The following is a 13,995-nucleotide window of genomic DNA, read 5'->3' on the forward strand; positions in this document are numbered from 1 at the left end:
CAGCACAGGCATGAATGCAGAATGCCCCCCGCCCCTGAGCTGTCCCCATCCCCTGATTCTATGACAAGGTAGGGCTCAGACCCATAAACCATAGCTTTTTGAGGCATGAGACCCTGACCTTCAAGTGCAACGGTGATCAGTGTAAGGAATGACAGGCAGCACATGGGAGCGAGAGGCTCCAGTGGGGGATGGGAACACACGTGCCCTGGGAAGGGGGTGCCCATGGAAGGGGTGTCTTCAGGGATACCTACCTCATCGATCTCCTTGATCCACCGGTCAATGCCATCAAAGGACCAGCGGTTGGTGATGTCATACACCAGGAGGATCCCCTGCAAGGAAGACACGGGTGTCACCAGGCTGAGGGGTCAGCCAGATGGAGGCCTCTTGTTCCAGCACAGACTCCCTCAGGGACACACATCCTTACTCCTAGCAGAGGCAGGGTGCAGACACTTGGCACAGCCAGACAGCTTTCAGGAGATCATGCAGGTTACTTAACACATGGCAGTGTGGACCACACACTGAGGCGTCCGGTCATATTTAAGAGGGGTCTCTGGTATTGGGCACTGTGTCTCCTCGCCATGGCTGGGCCCACGTGACCCTGGATACCCTCATGTGGGATGGCAGCAATGTCACAGATAGTCAAGAATGTCACAGGCTCGATGCTGTCTCCTCCCTCTCCTTGGTGGCTTGGCTGGAACAGAACTGACAGTTTTTTCAACTTTTTTCCTCCAAGCACACCATAAGCACTATCCTGTGACCACGTAGAAGTCACAGGAGCTGAAAAGAGGCGCGGCAGATCTTGGGTGACAGGCAGACTCTGTGGACAATCCTGGCAGGTGGGTGTGGACAGTGCCCCTGACACTTTGTCCAGCAGCATACTCTGTTTTGGGGGCACCGGGGCAGCCAAGCAAAGGGGTTTGAGTTTCCTGCCCAGACTTGCAGAGCAGGACATCAGTCACTCAGGCGGCTGCATGTGCAGCCCCACCGGCCAGCAGAGGGTTTGCTATGGGACTTTTTTGTCGCATCCCTTAGAGATTAGTAACTCAGAACTCAGCTCTGGGCTGTCTCCAACTGCCCTGAATGTCTCAACAGTGACCTGTCACAGGCACGCCTCAGACCTCGCGGTGGGAGCGCCGGCCCCAGACAGCACACACAGTGTGTGCTGTAAAACAAAAAGATCAACACCCAGCATACCGCACGGAAAACGTTTCCAGGACGTAACCACATTTTGAAAGGTTGGATGAAGGTTTATCTTCTTGCTTATGCTTACCTATTAATATTTAAAAGCTTAAACTAGCCCTGGCTGGTGTGGCTCAGTGGATCGAGTGCCAGCCTTCGAATCAGGACGCTGGTTCCACTCCCGGTCAGGGCACAGGCCTGAGTTATGGACCAGGTCCCCAGCTGGGGGTGTGTGAGAGGCAACTAATTGGTGTATCTCTTGCGCATAGATGTTTCTCTTCCTCTCACCCTCCCTTCCCATCTCTCTAAAATAAATAAAGAAAGTCTTAAAAAGGGCCCAGGCTTCCCCTCTGGGCTGCCACTCACTAGATTGGGGTTATGACAGAGGAAGACCCCACCCCCCAACCCACCAGTCCCAGGAAGGAAGGGTACAGAGCTCATCATATGCAACAGGGACCACAGTGACCGTGCAGTTAGCAGGGAATCGATGAGGGTCTTCAGTATCAGAACCACGCCCCCATGGGGGTCACTCGTGTGTCTCAGAGAGGCAGAAGGAGGATGGCAAACAGATTCTCACTCTACTCCACTTTTTAACTAATATAAGGAATACATGCTCACATTTTAAAAAATCGGTGAGCCTCCTGCCAAGCTCGTCAGTCAGTGCTGCCACTGGCTCTCAATTAATTTCACCTTATTCTCATATAAACCTCTGAGTATATGTAGCTCGACCTGTAAGAAGTAGAACTGCTGGGCCTAGAAGTGGGTACTCTTGTTGTCAAAGTTACTTATGAAAATGCCATGTCAATGTACAGAGGGTCAACAAGAACCTCCAGATTAAAGTGAGGGCAACGACAAGCACAACCGACTGGACGGATGCTTTGGAGAGAACCAGGATGTGATGACATAGCGTTTGCGTCCCCCAAACACTCATACGGGGTATCCAACCTGAAGCCTGCAGGCTGCATGCAGCCCAGGGTGGCTGTGAATGCGGCTCAACACAAAATCATAAACTTACTTAAAAACATTACAAAGTTTTTTTGTGATTACATGCTACAATGTATTTAATGTGTGGTCTGAGATAACTCTTCTTCCAGTGTGGCCCCGAGACGCCAAAAGTCCAGACACCCCTGCTCTGGCCGACGCCCTAGCTGGTTAGGTGCCCCTAATTAGCCGAGCGTGAGCGAGCGCCCGTGCCCTGCCCCTGTCCCTGCCCCGGGTGTGCAGGCAGCTGAGCTTCTCAGGGTTGGTCTCAGTGCCCTCTGACGTTTCCTGATGGCCTTTCATTCCTGCCCCCCTATCGCTCCATTTTCTTTTTTTAATCACAAAGTCATCATGTGTTTGTCATAGAAAAATGAGGAGATATTCTAAAGCAAAAGGAAGACAACAGAACTCAGTCGCCCTGTTGTTTGGGGCGACCAACACTGCCACTTGGAATGCAGCTTTCTCATCCCGTATGCAGAAAATCTTTTTTTTTAAATCCTCGCCCAAGGATATGTTTATTGATTTTAGAGGCAGAGGGAGAGAGAGAGAGAGAGAAACAGACAGACAGACAGACAGACAGAGACAGAGGGAAACACTGATGTGAGAGAAATATTGATCAGCTGCCTCCTGTATGCATGACCCGACCAGGGATAGAACCCACAACCCTCGGGTGTACAGGATGACACTCCAACCAACTGAGCCACCTTGCCAGGGCTGCAGTCACTCCTTTAAAAATAAAGAGGGACCCACAGTACACACTCATTTGAAAGGAAGTGGATTCTGCAGGCAGTTCTTGCGACTGAAGCCCACCTCTGGTGCAGAAGTGGGGTGCTGACAGATGCCTCCAAGTGACCCATGTCCTGATTGTTTAGGGTCAGCTGCTCCAGGTGGAACTGTTCAGTGAATCATCACCCCTGCAGGACCCCCAACACCAGCACAAATGGGGGGACCATCAAGCTAGGGCTCCAGGTGCCACCATGCACACCTGTGCAGGAGCTCCCAGGACAAGAGGCGCCAGGACCTGGGGTCCTCGGCACCCCCCTTCAGCAGAGAGGAAGGCCGCACTCAGCTTCCCGCTGCCTCCCACCATGTCTGAAAGGCCCCTTCGAAGGCAGGCCCTGGAGGAAGATGCAGGTCAGAGTCCCCAACACCTAAGCAGATTCAGCCAGGCCACTGCCTAAGCCCGTCGGGTCTCACGCAGCAGAAAGATCAGCAGGAGTGCAGAGTGCCAAGGTGGCCGCAGACTTCACCAGTCCTGACTAACAAAGCAAAAGGGAGCCCAAGCCCGAGTGAGGGGGTGACAGGAAGCCCCATCTCCTGCTGACTACAGACCCATGTGGAGTCACACCCCACACAACGAGAGGCCCCAAAACATGCCCAGGGGCCCTGTCTAACACCAGTACATGCTCTGGTGGAGAACTGCACCTGGTGCATAGAGCAGGGCTGGGCAGGTCTGAATTTGGGGGTCTCCTAGGCAATTCCAGAAGTCTGAGGGCATCATGGCCTGCTCTACAACGTTACAGACAGGACCAATCAGACCCCTCATGCTGACACAGCAGCGACAGGCTACAGCTGGCCTGTCCATGCAACGACTTCTCCCCTCTCCTTCAAGCCTCAGGTCATACACTGATCCACTCAGCACACAGGCATGCTCAGGGCACCCCAAGGACACAGAGAGGTGCAAGCGAGCCCTCACGTTCTCCCCTAGCGTGCCCCTGCATAGCTTCCAGGGTGCCCTCCCACCCCTGCACATCCACCCAAACTTGGGTGCACTTCCATGGCAGCCCTGGGATAGCCCTCATCTCCTGCTCTTCACTGACACCCTGCCTCTATGAGCAACCCCTCCCACAGTGGCTCCAATGCTTAGGCCCCACAGTCCTATGTGGGGATCCAGCCCAGCCTGCCCGGGGAGCCCCAGCCCTGAGATAGACCTGGCTGCCCCAGGAGCTTCCTCACTCCACACATGGAGGTTCTGGGTGACCAGGAACTCACTTTGGGTTCCTGGTGAACCAGATGACCAAGTGGTGTCCCCACAGACAGGGTCTCAGCACCAGCCACTGGAACTGGTGGGGACACATAGCAGAAAACAGTGTGAGGTCACAGGGACCTGGTGCCCTCTGACACCTGTGGCCCCTCACTCAGAGGGCAGCCTAGTGGAAGGCTGATGTCCCAACATCAAAGCTTCTTAGAAGGAGCCACGCAGGTGGGGTCTGACAGCACAGAAACATGACCTGTCCCTCTGGAGGGCAGCACCCGCAGTGTCGCTGGTCTTACCTGTGCACCCCTGGAGTAGGACCTGAAGATGGTGCAGAACCTGCCCTGGCCCGACGTGTCCCTGAAACAAGGGATAGTCAGTGAGACGCAACGCTGGAACCATGGCTTGTGCAGCACGATCCCTGCAAGGCACTCTCCCTCCCCCACAGCTTACACCAGCCAGCCTTGGTGGGCTTGAGTGCCCTGGGAGACCACTCTGTCAGGCTGGAGAACCCCAAACCTATGGGAATTTACATCTAGATTTCAAGGTTCTGGAAAATGCTCCTTAATGTGTAGCCCTGTAAAGGGCAAGAGGAGAGGGGCCATGGCTACTGTGGAAACGAGTCTTTGTGGGCAGAGGGAGCAGGGCTATATCAGAACAAACAAACAGCCCTGGGTCTTCTGGCTTCTGCAACGCAGAGCAGAATCCATTCCCCATTTACACAGGATCTCTTTAAACAACCATTCCACATAAAATGTACACAGGACTCCTACCTTCCTGTTCCTTTAAGGGTTCTTGACCTGTTTCATTTAGCTTCCAAAGCTCTAGCAATAACCCTGAAGTGCTGTGGCCTCCCACCCCAAGGCACCTCAACCCCACCCAGCCCAACTCACCAGAGCTCCAGCTTGACCCGTCGGCCGTCCAGCAGGATGGTGGTTGTCTTGTAGTCGATCCCTGCAAGGAAGCAAAGGGCAGCTGGAGACGACGCCTGGAGATGAGCCTGCCAGGACCCACCTCTCCAGGGCTCAGTTTCTATAGTGATGTCAGATGGAGGGGCAGGTTACCCCCAGCTGGAGCCTTTCTGGTGGCTCCAGCCCAGGAACCAGGCATTCTGGGCACCACAGCACTTCCGGACAGGAAGCTGGCACAGAAGCGGAGTCCAGCAGGTCCATCTCCAACTGACCTGCTTTGTGTGGATCTCAAGTTGATACATTTCTGGGTTCTTGGGTTCACCATAGCCCCCAGGTACTGACAACTAGAGTGTACTTGGAGCATTATTAAAGGTAATTTCTAGCCCTGGCCAGTGTGGCTCAGTAGACAGAGTGCCATCCTGTGAACCAAAGGGTTACTGGTTCGATTTCCAATCAAGGCACATGCCTGGGTTGTGGGCCAGGTCCCCAATAGGGGGCACACAAGAGGCAACCACACATTGATGTTTTTCTCCCTTTCTCCCTTCCCCTCTCTCTAAAAATAAATAAATAAAATCTTTAGTAAATAAAGGTAATTTCTAAAATGCCATCTCTCTGAAGAGCTAGGGAGCTCTCCTATGCAGAACCTATGCATGCTATAGTTTTTAGTTTTTTACACTTTTATGGGAAAAAATTAGTCCAAAGAAGTTCGTAGGACCAGTGCTGGATATACTACCTATAGGACATGTAAGAGCTTCAACTGGTTTACGGACCGTCCAGAAACTTCCTAAAAGCCCAGTGTTGCCTCCTCCATTCTTAAGCTTTAAAAAGGTCATCAGTTTTGTGACTTTTTGTAACACTTGCTCTAAGAGGGCTTGGAAATGAGCATTTAACATAAGTGTTTCTCTCACACAGTGTGTGTGCGTGCGTGCATGCATGCGTGCGTGCAAGCCAACCTCAGTCTGCGCAGAGCACCTCCCGGCGCCTCAGGCATCGGTGCCTCTACCCCCACTGTGCTTCTGCCGGCCAACTCCTAACTGCAAGTCTGACACTGGCTCCCATGTCCCAAATGACACTCAGCAGAAAGAAAATGCAACCCCTGAAATGAGAGAAAATATCTGGAAATAACCTATCTAACAAGGGATTGCTATCCAGAATATACAAAGAAATCCTACAATTCAACAACAACAACAACAACAACAACAACAACAAAACAATTAAAAATTGGGCAAAAGATTTGAATAGACATTTCTCCAAAGAAGACATGCAAATGACCAGAAACACACGAAAAGATGCTCAACACCACAGATCACCAGAAAAATGCAAATCAAACCACAATGAGAGATCACCTCATACCCACTGGATGGTTCTTATCAAGAAAAACGGAAAATGCCAAAGGCTGGTGAGGATGTGGAGAATTCGAAATCCCTGTGCACTGCTGGTGGGAAAGTAAATGATGTAGTCACTATGGAAAACAGCACGACAGTTCCTCAAAGAATTAAACACAGAGCTACCACACAATCCAGAAATTCCACTTCTGGGTTAATGTCCAAAAGAAACGAGAGCTGGAAATCGAACATGTATGTATTTGTACACCCGGGGTTCCTAGGAGCGTCACTCACAACAGTCAAAGGTGGAAACAACCCAAGTGTCTGCTGAGGGTGAATGGACTAACAAAGTGGTCCATACATGCAGTGGGGTACAATTCATCCGTAAAAAGGGGTGAAGTTCTGACACATGCTATGGCACGGATGAACCTCAAGGACACTAGGCTAAGGGAAACACGCCAGTCAGAGAAGAGCAAATACTGTGTGACTACACTTCTGTGGGGTCCCTAGAGTCGTCAGTTTCATAGAGACAGAAAGTAGGTTAGAGGTTACTAGGGGCTGAGGGGAGGCAGTATTTTAAAAAGATTTTATTTACTTATTTTTAAAGAGAGAGGAAGGGAGGGAGAAAGAGAGAGGAACATTGATGTTAAAGAGATACTCTGATCGTTGCCTCTCAGATGCACCCCAACCAGGGACTGAACCTGCACCCCAGGCATGTGCCCTGACCGGGAATTGAACTGGTGACCTTTGGCTTTGCAGAACGACTCCCAGCCAACTAAGCCAGACTGGTCAGGGCTGGGAGTCAGTGTTTAATGAAGACAGAGTTTCAGTTTGGGAAGATGAAAAGTTCTGGAGATGGAGGGTGGTGACGGTCACACAAGTGTAAATGTACTTATGCCTCTAACCTGTACACCTAAAAATAATTAAAATGGTAAATTTCATGTTATGTATATTTCACCACAATGTTTTTTTAAAAGTGAGAGAAGACTGCTATGGGAGTAAAAGGCAGAAAACTGTACTTGAACAACAGTTAAATTAAAAAAAAAAAGAAAAAGAAAAAAGCAAGAGAAGATTCTCTTACACATATTCTCACGTGAAAGAACTATTTTTCAGGAAGAAACAAAACTCAGGCCTGTCTCTACTGTACCGCCTCTGCATTTGCCCTTCACCCAGCTCTCAGCTGCTGATAACCAGCTTCTTTGGCTGAAAGCTCCTGGAATTCTGTCAAACAAGAAGCACAGATTTGGTCCAGGACTCCCCTCTTCTTGGTCCTGTCTTCACAGCCTCTGTGAGACGGGGCCCTATGAGAGTAATTTCAGGAAGGCTGTGGATGTGGATGCCCATCCTCTAGGCAACATCAGATCTACCTCCATGTGGCAGAGCAGCCCCCAGACTGCTCTGCTCCACTCCCCCAGGCCAGCCCCTTTGAAAGGAGCTGCCCTACAGCCAAGCAGCCCAGAGGTGGCACTGTGGCCCAGTGGCCTGGCAGGGAACTGGGCCACTGGGATGAGAGGAAACTCAGGAAGGGCTCAGGGATGAGAGGGAACCCAGGTAGGGCTCAGGAGGAAACAGGGTCCAAGGAACTGGCTCCACCCTCCACCCACCTCTAAGCTTCCTCCCATAACCCACATCGTAAATGTTGTGTGTCCTGGACAGCCTGCTGACCCATCTGCTTGAATCCCACCCAGGACAATAGGATGTGAACTTTGGTCGGAGTCAGAAAGGACACCTAGTCTGTGCTCTCCAGCAGCTCTGCCAAACACACCCGTGGGACGTGGGGACAAGCACTCAGAGCTGGGACCTGGTAATGAGATGGGGCCACTGTCATCCTGACAGCCCTCCTGCTGCACAGTCCTCAACCCCCACGCCTGCTCATCAGAGGGTTCATTAGAGAAGAAGCTTTCTCAGCGAACACTGCAGAGGAGAAGCTGGAGTTCAGCTGGATGTTTAAGCAACATCACCACTGAAGCGATTTAGACTGAAAGACAGTGACTGCTCTCTGGAGCCCTCTGCTGCTGGCCCTGGCTTCCAGGGAAAGGTGGTCCCCATGCCTGGCACCAGCATAAGCATCCCCAGGAAGGCTGAGGCCTGTGTGAGAGGACTAAGGAAAGTGGGCATTAGGTCCCTAAAGGAGAGAGCAGGGTCCAACTGAAAGCTGCAGACAGCCCCATAGCCAAGAGGTCAAAAGGGGAGGGGATGGTGGGAAGATGGCATGGGCGGAGAACCCCTCAGCTGACATACTCACTTGGATATCGAAAATTCAAATTCAAACATATTCTTCATGCTTTGCTCCTCACCTTGCCACATCCCAAATCTGGGTAAAAACTGTTTTTTAATTATATTTTATTGCTTGTGGTATTACAGTTATCCCAATTTTTTCCCCTTTGTCTCTCTCTACCCAGCACCCCCACTCCCTCAGGCAGTCCTGACACCATTGTTCATGTCCATGGGTCATGCTTATAAGTTCTTTGGCTACTCCATTTCCTGTGCTGCACTTTACATCTCCATGGCTATTCTGTAACTACTTCTGTAAGTACTTTGTACTTCTTTAAAAGATTTCATTTGTTTTTAGATAGAGGGGAAAGGAGGGAGAAAGAGAGGTAGAGAAACATGGAATGATTGCCTCTTGCATGCCTCCAGCTGGGGACTTGGCCCACAAACCAGGCATCTGCCCTGACTGGGAATCGAACTGGTGACCTGCAGTTCACAGACTGGCACTCAATCCACTGGGCCACACCAGCTGGGGCTATCTGTACTCTTTAATCCCAACCTCTTACCCATTCTCCCACACCCACTCCCATCTGAAAACCATCAAAATACTCTCTAAATCCATAATTGTCTCTGTTCTTCTGGTTTACTTTGTTTGTTTTTTAGATTCAATTGTTGATAAGTATGTATTTATTGTCATTTTATTTTTCATAGTTTTAACCTTCCCTTTCTTAAATAAGTCCCTTTAACAGTTCATATCATAATGGCTTGGTGAGGATAAACTCCTTTAGTTTTTTCTTGTGGGGGAAGCTCTGTATCTGCTCTCTGATTCTAAGTAAGTTTGCTGGGTTGAACAATCTTGGCTGTAGGTCCCTGCTTTCCATGACTTTGAATATTTACTGCCAATCCCTTTTAGCTGACGAAGTTTCTTTAGAGAAATCAGCTGACAATCTTATGGGAACTCCCCTGTAGGAAACTAATTGCTTTTCTCTTGCTGCTTTTAAGAGTTTCTCTTTATCTTTGGCATTTTGATTATGATGTATATTGGACTAGGCCTCTTTGCATCCATATTGTGTGGGATTCTATGTGCTTCCTGGACTTGCATATCTATTTCCGTTACCAAATTAAGCAAGTTTTCTTTCATTATTTTTTCAGATAGATTTCCAATTTCTTGCTCTTTTTCTTCTCCTTCCGGCACCCCTATGATGTGAATGTTGGACCTCTTGAAGTTGTCCCAGAGACTTCTTACACTGTCCTTGTTTTTTTGGATTTTTTTCTTTCTTGTTTTTCTGATTGTTGCTTTTGGCTTCCTTATATTCCCAGTCATTGATTTGATTCTCAGCTTCACCCACTCTACTGTTGTTTCTCTGTAACTTGTTCTTCATTTAATTTGTGCATCCTTCATTTCTGACTGGATCTTTTTCATGCTGTTGAGGTCCTCACTAAGTTCCTTGAGCATCCTTATAACAAGTGTTTTGAACTCTGCATCTGACAGATTGTTTATCTCCATTTCCTTCAGCTCTTTTTCTGGAGTTTTGATCCATTCTTTCATTTGGGCCATGTTTCTTTGTCTCCTCATTCTGGCAGCCTCCCTGTGTTTGTGTCTATGTATTAGGTAGAGCTGCTTAGACTCCCTGTCTTGGTAGTGTGGCCTAATGTAGTGGGTGTCCTGTAGGGTCAAATGGCACAGCCTCCCCTATCATCCAAGCTGGGTACTTGAGGTGCACCCTTTGTGTGGGCTGAGTACACCCTCCTCTAGTAGTTGAGCTTTTGTTGCTGTTGGCAGGTCAATGGAAGTGATTTCCCCCAGCCAGTCAGCTGCAAGGACTGGCTATGACTACAGAGCACCAACCTCTGCCCTCCGTGTAGGATCAGCTGTGCGGAGCAACGTTGCTCTGACGTGGTCTGTCACTGTCCATTGGACCACTGTCACTGTGCAGGCTTTGGGGTTTCCCTCGATGATGCAGGTCAAAGTCAGCCCCCACCTATGTCCTGCCTCAGGCCACCCTGCCTGAGTTATAGAGCAATCTGAGATGGCTGCTACTTGTGCTGGGCTTGGAGATTCCCAGGGGAAGCCAGGCTGTGAATCTAGGCTGGCTACTGCCAGTGACAGGCCTGGGGCCACTTAGCTGTTGCTTGTTTGTTAGGATTTAGGAAGTTGTGAAGCATGAGCCAAGACCAGCCATGCATATGGAAAAGTCACGGTTAACAGCCTGCATGAGTCCATTAGTTGGGTGAGGTGGAGTCTCAAGTGATATCCAGGGCAGGGCAATCAGTGTTAGCCAGGTTGACAGAGTCTCAGATATGGCACCCGCCTGCCAGCTCTGTGGCTCCAAGAGGGGGGAGGGCTCAGAAAAGTGACAACGGCTTCTGCCTGCCTTTCTGCCTGCTGCCTGCTGGGAGAAAGCTGTCCCCCAGCCCCTTCCTTGATGCCAGACTCTTCAGTTCCTCCCTGTATGCCACTGTTGCCCTTCAAGCTGCTACCCTGGTGGTGCTGGAGTTCAGAGGGAGTGAGTCTGTGTAAGTCCATGTGTGGGTTTTTTAAGGGGAATCGCTTGCAGCTCCAGAAGTTTCTTCCACTGACTCAATCCCTGCTGGTTTTTGCTGCCAGAAGTTATGGGGACTTATCTTCCTGGCACTGGAACCCTGGGCTGAGGCTGGGATTCCTTGCTCCCAAGGTAGCCCTCCTAAATTTTTATGCACCACATGCAGGTGTGGGACCAGCTCATTCCGCATCTGCACACCTCCTACCAGTCTGGATGGGTGTGGTTTCTTTAATTCAGCAGTTTGGTCAGGCTCCCATTCAATTTGATTTCTGATGGTTCTAACTGATGGTTGTTTTATATTTTAGTTGCAATTTTGATGTGGTTGTTTCAGGAGGTGAGCCGTGTTTATCTAAGCTGCCATCTTGACCAGAAGTTGTTCTTCAATTGGATAAAAACTTACAGTGTGCTTTTAAAGCCATAGAAAATATAGACATAGCAAGTCCATAGAGAGGCCTGTAGGTACAATCTCCCTGTGGTAAAAAAGATAGGGTCCAACCAAACTTCACTATGAATCAGCCCTGACAATTGTTTTGTCTGAAGATTTGTTGCTAAAGAATTTCAATCACCTACCCCAGAGGTGTCAAACTCATTTTCACCAGGGGCCACATCAGCCTCGAGGCTGCCTTTGAAGGGCTGAAATAATTTTAGGACTGTATAAATGGAACTACTCCTTAGCTGTTAAGGAGCTGAATTACATTTGGCCCTTTGAAGGCAACTGGGAAGCTGATATGGCCCCCGGTGAAAATGAGTTTGACACCCCTGACCTACTCCCTCACTTCACCCTCTCAGTCCTTAAATATAGAGCAGCTCTTTGAAAAATTGATGACCAGAGATGTCCTTCACAACATTTAATGGCTTGTACAGCACCATTGTGACCATTCAGAACAGAAATCGGCCATTGGGTGCCAGAACCGCTGCTGGCGCACAGGGCTTGACCAGGCCTCTTGGGGACTAAAGCAGCTCACAGATGGGGAGGGGTCACATGGGATGACCAGGTCTCAGACCCTAGGACAGTAGACACTCCTTGGATGGACAAAGGGCTTGCACAGTGGCAGGTGACCAGAGGCTCTCAGAGGAAATGGTGTTCTGCTTCTTAGCCCTTCTTACAGGACCGTTCACTCTGGAAGTTCTCAGGACTTTATCTGTCCAGTGTTCCAGGGGTTATTTTTCACTTTCTATGCTGGGAGCCCAGGAGTCCTTCAGGTCACCAGTTCACCTCTGTTCCACATTCTGGCCTCCTATTAGCTAGGGAGTGACCTGTGGGCTAAAAAGCTTTCTCATCTTTTCCATCATCACTGTCTTTTTTATTTTATTCATTTATTTTTAGAGAGAGGGGAAGGGAAGGAGAAGGAGAAAGACAGGGAGAGAAACATTGATGTGCGAGATACCCAGATCAGTTGCCTCTCACAAGCCCACCATAGGGGACCTGGCCCGCGACCCAGGCATGTGCCCTGACTGGGAATCAAACTGGCGATCCTTTGGTTCACAGGCCCGCACTCAATCCATTGAGCCACACCAGCCAGGGCTGGAATATTCCTTTCTAATAGCATCTTGTCCTTGGTTCTTGGATGCAGTAATCTCCGTCAACATTAATTATTAAATTGTTAAGGTTCTTCAATATCTTTCCTCACCTTGTGGTAGCCCTTGGTTGTCCATTCACCCCTGAGGAATCTTAAAAACCCATAGGAAGTTCTGGGTGACTTGGTCTTGTGAACTGGGTTCATAGTGAACCTGTCAGGTACCTCGGGGAGTGTGGAGCTCATGTATCTTGGACTGATAACTATTCCAGCAAAGACTGTTTGCTGCCACAGGGCTCCTATCTCAGCACTAGGGGTGAGAGGTAGTCAAGATCTCCCCATTTGGAATGGACTTATACTCAGCCCTCTATTCTGCCTGATTCTCCCAGAGGGGAAACTGCCTATGTACTTGTGGGCCATCCAGCCATTCAGCCCATGCCGTGATTTCAGTCTATCCTCCTTACACTGTGTGCAGAGGGGCCTGGGGGTGTGGGGTCCAGGGTCTGGAGCTGCAGGATCCCTGCTGGCCCCTCACAGCCCAGGCTTTAGCGCTGCACTCAGGTGTGCAGTGGCACCTGCTTCCCAAATTGTCAACTTCTCTCACCTGATGGGTTCACAAGTTTTCTATTGTTCCACAGGGCTCTGAAGGGAGTGGTAATCCAACACCAGGCACTGTTCCAGGAGCTAACGGGCCTATGCTGCCCAGCAGCCCTGTGCCATGTTTTGCAGAGCTGCCAGCACCTTGCAAACCACAGGAGACTAGGTTTTGTTTGATCAGAATCTTACCAAGAGTTGTTTAACAGCCCTAACTGGTGTGGCACAGTGGGTTGGGCATCATCCCACAAACCAAAAGGTCACAGTTCGATTCCCAGTCAGGACACATGCCTGGGTTGCGGGCCAGATCCCCAGCTGCGAGCGTGTGAGAAGCAACCGATCAATAATCCTCTCCCATGTCGATGTTTCTCTCCTTCTCTTTCTCACTTCCTTCCTTTTGCTCTAAAAATAAATAAAAATCTTTTAAAAGCTAAGGAGTTGTCATCATTTTAGAAAAAATCTCATCACCCACAGTGACACCTACACCAGATACATTTTTATTGTCACTTAATGAGCATCTAGTACGAGCAATGACCTACTGAAATTCAAATGATCTTATGACACCTTGCACTGCTTTCACTCTCCTTTATACTGCAGATACATGTATATGTGCATGTCTGTTTAGTTCTGAGTGTAAGTAGAATTGATTAGCTATGAATTTCATTCCCTTTTTTAAAAAATCCTCACCTGAGGACATGCTTATTAATTTTAGAGAGAGGGGAAGAGAGGGAGAAAGAGAGGGAAAGAAATATCAACATG

At 49.5% G+C, this 13,995-nt stretch overlaps 1 protein-coding gene across 6 annotated transcripts in view; it reads right to left on the reverse strand.

The window, feature by feature from the left end:
- The window catches only part of RAB40C (RAB40C, member RAS oncogene family), a 31,927-nt gene that overhangs the window by 2,886 nt on the left and 15,046 nt on the right, over window positions 1–13,995 (reverse strand). For all 6 annotated transcript variants that reach the window (XM_036021145.1, XM_028519263.2, XM_036021143.1 and 3 more), the window contains 3 exons: window positions 5,029–5,089; window positions 4,435–4,495; window positions 252–329 (listed from right to left, as the gene is read on the reverse strand). In XM_036021145.1, the coding sequence (XP_035877038.1) occupies window positions 252–329; window positions 4,435–4,495; window positions 5,029–5,089 (200 nt within the window). The remainder of the gene's footprint in view (window positions 1–251; window positions 330–4,434; window positions 4,496–5,028; window positions 5,090–13,995) is intronic.

This window comes from Phyllostomus discolor, chromosome 3, assembly GCF_004126475.2.
Source record: "Phyllostomus discolor isolate MPI-MPIP mPhyDis1 chromosome 3, mPhyDis1.pri.v3, whole genome shotgun sequence".
Taxonomy (NCBI): Eukaryota; Metazoa; Chordata; class Mammalia; order Chiroptera; family Phyllostomidae; genus Phyllostomus; species Phyllostomus discolor.